Raw genomic sequence first — 10,285 nt, 5'->3', positions numbered from 1 at the left:
GTCTGACTAAAAGTCTTCTTCAGGCTGCAAGCAAAATTCTAAGCAGGAAAAAGCACATCAAATCCGATTGAAAGCAAAATCCACGAGTTCTGCGCAGAGTGGGAGGTCATCGTGAGGCGTTTTTATCATAAACGAAAGGATTTAGTGTTCAAAAGAAGCATTCAGATCGGACTGAATATTCAAAAAAGTGGGTTGTTACTTTTGTCTATTTTTGAGAGATAAAAGTGGATCTTCTGATGCACGAAATACATTTTCCTCAACACCTTAAATGATTCATGTGGTGAAGTAAAAAGGCACATTATCATGAACGATATTTCTAAGCAACACCAACAGACACAGGCTGTTCTGGGGTCAGTGAGAGAAAAGAGATTCCAGCTTTACTGAAAACTTCTGAGAGTTCCTGTTTTTTTTTTTTTTTTTTTTGCCACTTCCTGTTTTCATTCATCGTCTCATCCAGAGGTTTGTTTGTTTTCGGGACCCGGGCCAGCCTAAGTCCCAACAGGGGAAGGGGGGAGGGGGGAATATTTGACAAATCTTAGAAGGAGCAGTCCAGGTAAACTGTCTCCTTCAGCTTTCAGAGGTGGAGACGTTCTCCCCTCTCTCATTTCCTCCGTGTCTCCTCTTTCTCATTTCCTCCGTGTCTCCTCTTTCTAATTTCCTCCGTGTCTCCTCTCTCATTTCCTCCGTGTCTCCGGTCATACGAAGACTTTAGCGAGCGCGTCGGCTCCGGCGCTGCCGATGTAACATTTTGTCGGGTGAAACGCCACGTCGTGGATGGACTCCTCCGACTTCTTTCTGTGCGCCGTGAACTCCTGGATACACGTCTTACTCTCCATGTTCCACAGGCGGATGGAGCAATCGTGACCTGGGAGGAAGAGGAGGAGGAGGAGGAGGAAGAAGGAGAGGAAGAAGTGGAGGAGGAGGAGGAGGAAGAGGGAGAGGACGAGGAAGAGAAACAGGAAAAGGAAGGAGACAATGAGGATGTATTTCTCGGACCCCACTTTATTTATTTAAACAATGCCTTGCTAAACTGCTGCTGCTGCTGTAACAACATCATTTCACATTTGGGATCAATAAAGTGCATCAATCTTTCAAGGTGTTCAGTCCATTTATTTCGATAGTACTTTTTTTTTTTTTACTGTGAGTCGTATTTTGCAAGGTGCATCTCTTTTGGGTTTAGGCTGGTGCCACACGAGAACGGTAACGGTCGTATCCGCTACAGTTCTCTATCATATAGACGGTTCGGCCACACAAGGCCGACAGGGAAACGCAGATAACGAAAACGGGTCCCAAGGTGGGTAGATCTGGGGGGCCAAACGGCTCCGTGTCTACGCCCTATACGATCATTTTCTAATAACAATGACGCAATAGCCCCGCCTCTCCCGCATCATTGCTGATGTGTTTCGCCAACAACAACAACAGTTTTCCAAGTGTTTCGAGCCAGGTCCCGGTGTCTCGTAGGACAGTGCACCCAGCAGAGACCCCCCCCGCATGGCAGAGTTTCAGTCAGCCGAAATCTAAAATTCTTCGGTCAAAATGTCGCTTATTGTTTAGGTGTCCTTTGACACTCAGCGAGTCATATCATTAGCTAGAACTAGCTAGATCTGATCGATATGGACATAAACACGAGTGAAGTCTAATTGGACAGGAGAGAGAGATCAGAGATCAAGAGCCCTGCCTCTCCCCACATCTGCTGCTAAATCCACCGCGGAGAATAAACAGAAGGGCAACCATGGCAACCATGCTCGGAAGTCTTCTTCGCTGCTTTTGGTGTATTTTATGGCGGAAGTACAGCGCCACTTACACGCCTGGCATATGTACTACAGCAAATATATTATCTCTTAGATTTACAGACGGCATCTATTGCACGTCTGTCCTTCCTGGGAGAGGGATCCCTCCTCTGTTGCTCACCCTGAGGTTTCTCCCATGTTCCCCTTTAAACTGTGGGTTTTCTCTGGAAGTTTTTCCTTGTACGATGTGAGGGTCTAAGGACAGAGGGTGTCGTATTGTCATACTGATAATCTGTACACACTGTGAAGTCCACTGAGACAAATGTAACATCTGTGATATTGGGCTGTATAAATAAACACTGATTGATTGATACAGCGTCTCCAGCGGGTCGAGTGGTCTCGTGTGGAAGGACACGTTTCTGGTGCCTATTGCGTGTGGACGGAAGACTTTTTTGATAACGATTTTGGTTTGTTTGCGTTACCGTTCTCGTGTGGCTCCAGTCTTAGTTTATGTTTCGATTGAAATGTTAAACACAGCCATGAATCTCTTATGATATTAAATAGAGGATAAAGAGTGAAAGTTTCCTAAATCTGAACAGTCTTTCGATGTTTCTGTGCTAAGAAATGTAACTGTGTAAATGGATCAGATATAAAGACATCTTTTTTTAGATTGTTTTGAAACAGACCGACTATTCCCAACAATGACTGCTTTGCCATCCTTGAATGTTTACATTTTTCACAATGAACAACAGAAATGATGGCTGAATACGTACTTCCTGACATGAGGTACAGTCCGTTTGGATCCACAGCGAGACACGTGACGGAGTCCAGGTGAGCCACCATCGAGTGGATCAGTTTACCTTCAAACCGGAAAAAAGAAGAACAACAAATGACTCTTTATCCAATTTAATCAGTCTGATAATCTCAACAGACATATTGTAAGGCGTCAGAAAACAATGAGACCTTTTGAACTTTCTGATTGGGATACATCATGATGAATTTAACAGAACTGGACATGTAAAGTTAGCGTTGTGTTCCTTATTTAATAAACTGTTTTAATTTTGAGTTGATGTACAACATTAACATTACATTCTGTTCTTGTATATATCATATTGTTATGTGTATATAGACTTCTAGCGCCATTTTTTATTTGTATTTTATGATGTATGTTGCATCGTTGGAGGAGTTCGAGTCATAAGAATTTCATTGCCATTTCTACACTGAATGTGCATATGACATTAAAGGTCCCCTATCATACTGTTTTTCATCAATACATTACAGGTCTCAGATATATACAGAACCTGTCTCTGATTGGCTGAAACACCAAACAGATCATTGCAGCATCCCATAATCCCCTCTGTTTCCAAAGTGCTGATTCTCTGTCTGTTACTTTAGATGAAAATAAGGAGCCCCTCCCCACGCCCCTCTGAGATATTTGGTTAAAATAACTCAATGGTGCTCTAGAAGGAGATTCAGGTGATAAGGTGGGGGGGCGTTACCTTGGTTGCTGATTGGCTAATGGTTACACAAGCCAAAACATCGTTATGACATCATAAAGTGGCCAAAATCTGATCAGCTTTTTATAGAAATGGATCAGGACAAAAAGTGAGAGAATCTTTTTTCCTGAAACTTTCAGAATCTCTTTCCACAGAGGGGACACATGTTGATGTAGAAAAGACATGGACAAGTGGATTTTGCACGATAGGTCCTCTTTAAAACCTTTGAATCTTTGAATGTAATGAAAGCTCTCCTCTGTCACCTGTGTTGTTATCGAAGAACTGGATGTGCCGGTCCTCCTGAGCTGTGATGGTGATTGGCAGCGTGGGATGACTCAGCACTTTGTTGATCTTGACGGGAGCCTCTGTGTGTGGGCGGACGTGAGAAGGACAGCATTAACATTTAAAACCCACAATCTTCAGTCCATCGGGGACTGAAAGCACTCTGAGAGAGACGGTGTTATCTCAAGGCTGCTGCAGGAAACACAGAGACTCAAAGCATCGAGGGAACACACAGCAGCAGGAGGGATTCTCACAGCAGAACAACGTTGTATATGTTGTTGAGCTGGTGTTTGTGTAACTATGTGGTTTTGTTTACAACCAAGAGAGAGACGTAGTAATGACATTAAACAGGTATTACAGTTTCCCTCCATGAGTGCGGTGCATGGTCGTTCATTTGTTTTCTTTGTATTGTTTCTGTTCGGATTTTATGGAAAGCATTTTTGAGCATTAGGAAAAGCGCTATAAAAATCCCATGTAGTATTATTATTATTATTATTATTATTATTGTTGTTATGACGTTACCTGGAGGTCCGGCAGAGTCCAGCTGCAGGACCAGCTGCTGCGTCTCCATGTTGAAGAGTCCGATGTGTCCGGTGCTGAAGGACGTCACCATGTGAGCCGAGTCGCTGCTCACCAGATCCACAGAGGTGGGCACTCCCAGCTCTGAGACACACACACACACACACACACACACACACACACACACACACACACACACACACACACACACACACACACACACACACACACACACACACACACACACACACACACACACACACACACACACACACACACACACACACACACACACACACACACACACACACACACACACACACACACACGTTATAAAAGTTATGTAAGCCTAAAGCTGAGGTGCATTGTTTGTGTAAACAGTTACAGCGTAGTGTTGCGTTATAGGTATTTATATATTTGTGTTATTATTATTATTCAGAGTCTGTTGATGGGTCATGCATGAGGAAGTCATACTTTACAGTCTATAGTCTCCCTACTGTTTTTAACTATTGACTTGTATTCAATTCAATAAAGGGTCTTGAAGATGTTGTCTTGTTTTATCCCATCGTTTCGTACCTCCTCTCTCGTTGTAGACAGCGAGAGGCGGCGAGATGCTGGCGGCGTTCCACAGCCGGACCGTACCATCAGCCGAGCAGGAGAGGAGGCGCTGGTGGGCCGAGCTGTAGACCAGACCCCAAACTGAGTCTGAGTGACCGAGCATTGCCCCCCGCAGGACAGACGGCTCTGCAGGACACATGAGAATCACAATCAGAACCAGAAACAGGTTTATTACCAGGTAGGTTGACACGTACGAGGAATTTGACTTGGTGTCGTGGTGCATACATAAAAGTAAAACAGGGATCAAACATTACAAAATAACATCTTCTGCACCTGCTGTCATGCAGGGAGAGGTGGGAAGTAGTGGAGTACAAATAATTAGTTACTGTACTTAAGTACATGTTTCTGATATCAGTACTTTACTCCACTTCTTAATTTTCTGATGACTTTTTACTTTGACTTCTTACACGTTGAACCCAAATACCTGTACTTTCTACTTCTTACATTGTTGAACACAAATACCTGTACTTTCTACTTCTTACATTTTGAACCCAAATACCTGTACTTTCTACTTCTTACATGTTGAACACAAATACTTGTACTTTCTACTTCTTACATGTTGAACACAAATACCTGTACTTTCTACTTCTTACATTTTGAACCCAAATACCTGTACTTTCTACTTCTTACATGTTGAACACAAATACTTGTACTTTCTACTTCTTACATGTTGAACACAAATACCTGTACTTTCTACTTCTCACATTTTCCAAACAGGCTGGTTCCTTTAGTCTGAATGTGTGTTTGGTGGCGTGATCATTATTACTTAGAGTCATTGCGTGCCTATTGATTTGAACACGATCCGTGTATCCATCATTTCCTGGTCTTCTCTAAAGAAGAGGGACCAATGAAAACTTTGTCATGTTGCCGTTGGTCACCATGGAAACATTCATTAGCTAACAATGACATTATTGTTCTATTAATATAAAGGGAGGTCAGGTACTCTTTAAAACAGCTGCTAGTTATGGGTACTTTTTACTGAAGTACATTTCAAAGCCTCTTTACTTTGACTTGAGTAAAGAAGTTTAGTCAGTACTTCTACTTTCACCAGAGTATTTAAACACGAGTATCTGTACTTCTACTTGATTAAAGGATGTGTGGACTTTTGCCATCTCTGTATGCAGGTAAATTACTGCTGGAGCGTACCATATGAGTCGTAGGGGTCGATGTTGGGGCTCGGGGTGTTCCAGCTCTGGATGGTACCGTCCACCCCACCACTGAAGCACTGCTCTCCACTGGAGCTCATCGTGACGCACAACACCGCACCGCTGCACAGGGAGACGTTTTTATATTTTAATTAGATAGTTAATTTCTGTGAAATCAAATATCCAATAGAATAGATAGAATTGGAGGATGAAACCCTCTTTAACTGTCACACATACATTCACAGCACACAGTGACATTTGACCCCTGCATTTAACCCATCCTAGTACTAGGAGCCAGCTATTGCACAGCACACAAACATGTCGTTATGAATAATATTAATGTTATTTTATTTAAAAGAATGAGATAAGTTGGTGTACAAAATGAATATAAGAATGTCTCCAATGGTCCTTTACTAAAAGCAGAAATACCATAATCATAATTAAAAGTCCAAGATCAAAATTCTAAATGTATCTTCATTTTCTTTAAACTTCTGAATATTTTATATAAACATTCTTTGGCTGAACTCAACAAGCCGGTGATTAAGCTTTTGTTCTACAGGAAATATGAGTTTATTGATAAAACAAAAAGTGAAAAGGGATATCACCTGTGAGCTCTGAATGTGTAGATAGGCTCCACGTCTAAAGCAGTACATCTGGGGGGAAAACAACCAGAACAGAGGTTATATTAACAGAAACCAAGAAAACACATTTCACTGAAATATTTCATTATAAATCCAGAAATAGCCCTTTTCAGATTAAGATAAAATAAGGTAAGATAAGATGGAACTTTATTTATCCCCTCGGGGAAATTCAGGGTTTTTTAGCAGCAGAGTGAAAAACAATGTTCACACAAGGTACACTATAAAGATACATTAGAATAAACATGTAAATAAATACTGATGTAGATATTTACAGTACATGAATGCCTGATTCATGGGTTTCCAAACTACGGCCCGGGGATCATTTTGAATCGGCCAAAAATAAAAAAAAATATAATGTAATACGGCCCACAAATGAAACTTGAGCTTGTCTTCTTCTTCAATATATATGTAACAATCTATCACACAGTATTATTCATGTGTTAATAAGTCCACTTTTCTAATAAATTCACTCAGTTAAAGTTGGAAACATGTTCTAACAAATCTTAGTTGATAAGAAAAAAGCCCAATGACTTATTAAAATAACAAGCTTGATGTAGGACCTTCATATTTCTCCTTATTGTAATCACTCTGAGCTTCTGTTTTAAGGAATGAGCTGCTAACTAAATAAAGTGAACCCTCTGGAGAGCTGGGATGTAGGCGGTTTTCTTCTTAAGGCATTTTCAAGTATCAAGCATAATTGACCTACATTTGATCAATTTAGCTAACTTATAACTTATGAGGCGATATAGATCTAGTGAGGGGCCCAGACCTTCGTATATTTTTCTGTATGTGGCCCTCGGTGAAAAAAGTTTGGACACCCCTGGCCTGAATGACATTGTAAAGTGTTTGGAAAATACTGAATGTACTCTTCCAATCTGAGAGTAACATGATAACAAAGGTATCCCAACTGTAGCTGTGAACATGACAGGATGTGTGATTAGCTAGAAGAGCATCAGGACTGTTTGAGGCATATGATAGCTATGTGATTAACATGATGATTCAGCCTCTATGGAGAGAGACATATGACAAGCATGATCATTTCTGACGTGGAGCTAATCTGAACTAAACATTGAATACTGCTTTCTATTCCTCCATCTTGTGACTGTGTAACTCCCTCTCTTGGATATCAGCATGTGAAGGACACTGATCAGGAACTAGTTGATGCTCTGTATGTGATGACTACTTCCAGATTTTGAGAAAAAGTCAGAATTTTGAGATTTTGAGAAAAAGGCTGAATTTGTATTAAAAGTCTGATTTTTTTTTTAAAGTCAGAATTTGGAGATTTTGAGGAAAAGTCAGAATTTTGCAAAAAAGTCAGAATGTTGAGGAAAAAGTCAGAATTTTGAGATTTTTATAAAAAGTCAGAATTTTGAGAAAAAGTCAGAATTTTGAGAAAAAGTCAGAATTTTGAGAAAAAGTCTGAATTCTTTTTTAAAGTCAGAATTTGGAGATTTTGAGGAAAAGTCAGAATTTTGCGAAAAAGTCAGAATTTTGAAAAAAAGTCAGAATTTTGAGATTTTAAGAAAAATAATTTTGAAATGTTGAGAAAAAGTCTGAATTTTCTGATTTAGAGAAAACCCCAGTATTGTGAACAAGACAGGATTTATGATTTCCTACAAGAGCCAGTATTCCTCCATCTTGTGATATCAGCATGTGAAGGACACTGTTCAGGAACTAGTTGATGCTCTGTGTGTGATGACTACTTCCATTCTGGAGAGGATCATAAATACATGGATCCTGAGATTGAAGCTCAAGCCGGGGACCAGTGATATTTTTCCTAACATAAAGCCTCACTTCTTGGCGGGCGCCGTCTTCTGCAGGTTCCACAGTTTGAGCGTGTGGTCCTCGGAGGCCGTGACGAGCACCGGCTCCACGGGGTGGAAAGCCAGACCTCGCACCGAGTCGAAGTGACTCCTCAGGGTGAACTTCGGGTTCCACGTCTTCCTCAGAGCGTCTTTGTTGTTGGTGATCTGAGGGAGGAGGGGGGAGGGGGGTCTAATTTACACTCTAGTCTCAAGATTCAAAGGTTTTATTGTCATATGCACAAAGCTACAGTGTAGAAATGGCAATGAAATTCTTCTGACCTGAGCCCCTCCAACATATATCATAAAATACAAAAATAAAAAGTAGTGCAAAAAGTCTATATAAAGTCTACACATATAAACTTAACACAAAAAGTAAGGAAATCTGTGTTATATTTGAAATCTATATATATTTGTTGTAACAATGCTTCTTGGCAATAAATCTTATACCGTTGGAAAGCCGGTTTTCTTACCTTTCCGATGCCACATTTGTGAGGAACAAGCATTTGTGGGAAGAGCAGCAGAGCTGAGTATGTGGGGTGCGTCCATGAAAAATGTGACAAATCTCCTCTGCCAAAGCCAAGCAGCTCCTTCCTCACAAATGTGGCCTCACTTTTCTGTCTCTTATCCACTGCAAACTGTTTTACTCTGTACTCACGTCGTACGCCAGGCTGTCGGCCTCGTTGGCCACCGTCAGTCCGGCCAGTTCTCCCAGTCCCAGCTCGTTGGAGACCGCCTCGTCCACTCGGCCCATTATGAAGGACTTCCCAGGAGACGGCAGGAAGGTCATCGCTTCTACGGAGACCAAACAGACACCTGGGTTCAAAGGTCACCTATTATGCAAAATCCACTTCTGCATGTCTCTTCTACATCAACATGTGTCCCCTCTTCTTCATGTCTCTTCTACATCAACATGTGTCCCCTCTTCTTCATGTCTCTTCTACATCAACATGTGTCCCCTCTTCTTCATGTCTCTTCTACTTCAACATGTGTCCCCTCTTATTCATGTTTCTTCTACATCAACATGTGTCCCCTCTTCTTCATGTCTCCTCTACATCAACATGTGTCCCCTCTTCTTCATGTCTCTTCTACATCAACATGTGTCCCCTCTTCCTCATTTCTCTTCTACATCAACATGTGTCCCCTCTTCTTCATGTCTCTTCTACATCAACATGTGTCCCCTCTTCTTCATGTCTCTTCTACATCAACATGTGTCCCCTCTTCTTCATGTCTCTTCTACATCAACATGTGTCCCCTCTTCTTCATGTCTCTTCTACATCAACATGTGTCCCCTCTTCTTCATGTCTCTTCTACATCAACATGTGTCCCCTCTCCTTCATGTCTCTTCTACATCAACATGTGTCCCCTCTGTGGAAAGAGACTCTAAAAGTTTCAGGAACAAAGATTCTCTCTCTTTTTGATCCATTTCTATGAAAACTTGTCTGAAAATGAGCTGATCAGATTTTGGCCACTTTATGATGTCATAACGATTTTTTTGGCTTGTGTAACCATTAGCCAATCAGCTTTCAAGGTAACCCCCTGCTGTTGTCCCCGGCCAGATGATAATGGACACCCTTAATATCTTATTATATCAACAGCATTAGTTATAGCTAAGATGCATATACAACAGAAACCAGGTTTAGTAGGGTAGGTTACCATCTTCAGAGCGTCCCACTTCCTGTTCGTTGAGTCTGGGAACAGTGGGGCGGGACGGGGGAGTGACGGGCGGCTGCAAGGAGGGATGGTCCTCCGCGTCCCGAAGGTTCGCCAACATGTCCTGAAGCTTAGAGCGGTTCGGTCCTGGCGGAGGACGGGAAGGAGGAGGGAGACAAAAATCAGACGAGGAAACTAACATGAAGTCAGAAGGAAACGGAGAGACGGTGAACGAAAAGGGGAGGTTTGGGAGAGAGAGAGAGGTGAAAAGCAGACATTAGTGAAAAGTGAAAGCGATAGAAAGGTTAATATTGTTAAATATGAATTGCACAGCATGAAGGAGGGAAGTAAAGCAGAGTCCAACAGAAAAGGTGAAGCAACTAGAACCACAGAAACAAA

At 41.6% G+C, this 10,285-nt stretch overlaps 1 protein-coding gene across 1 annotated transcript; it reads right to left on the bottom strand.

Annotated features, from left to right (window-relative positions):
- LOC307042092 (striatin-like) lies at window positions 1–10,081 on the bottom strand. The gene is made up of 10 exons (XM_079685806.1): window positions 9,890–10,081; window positions 8,892–9,028; window positions 8,226–8,401; window positions 6,396–6,443; window positions 5,792–5,913; window positions 4,604–4,771; window positions 4,031–4,171; window positions 3,490–3,591; window positions 2,504–2,590; window positions 1–865 (listed from the first exon to the last, which is right to left on the bottom strand). Exons 1-10 carry the CDS (start codon window positions 10,005–10,007, stop codon window positions 696–698), a joined length of 1,269 nt encoding a protein of 422 aa, XP_079541932.1. The 5' UTR covers window positions 10,008–10,081; the 3' UTR covers window positions 1–695.
- Window positions 10,082–10,285: the final 204 nt, after the last annotated feature.

The sequence above is a fragment of the Notothenia rossii genome, assembly GCF_949606895.1.
Source record: "Notothenia rossii genome assembly, chromosome: 1".
Classification (NCBI taxonomy): domain Eukaryota; kingdom Metazoa; phylum Chordata; class Actinopteri; order Perciformes; family Nototheniidae; genus Notothenia; species Notothenia rossii.
Note: the sequence above shows the minus strand (reverse complement) of the source record. Positions and strands in the feature narration are given on the sequence as shown.

Coding starts and splice junctions, on each gene's coding strand:
- LOC307042092 (XM_079685806.1), bottom strand. CDS start 10,007: ATGTTGGCGAACCTTCGGGACGCGGAGGACCATCCCTCCTTGCAGCCG. Junction 9,029..9,889: donor AGTGGGACGCTCTGAAGATG/GTAACCTACCCT, acceptor TGGTCTCCGTAG/AAGCGATGACCTTCCTGCCG. Junction 6,444..8,225: donor AAGACGGCGCCCGCCAAGAA/GTGAGGCTTTAT, acceptor TTTTCCCCCCAG/ATGTACTGCTTTAGACGTGG.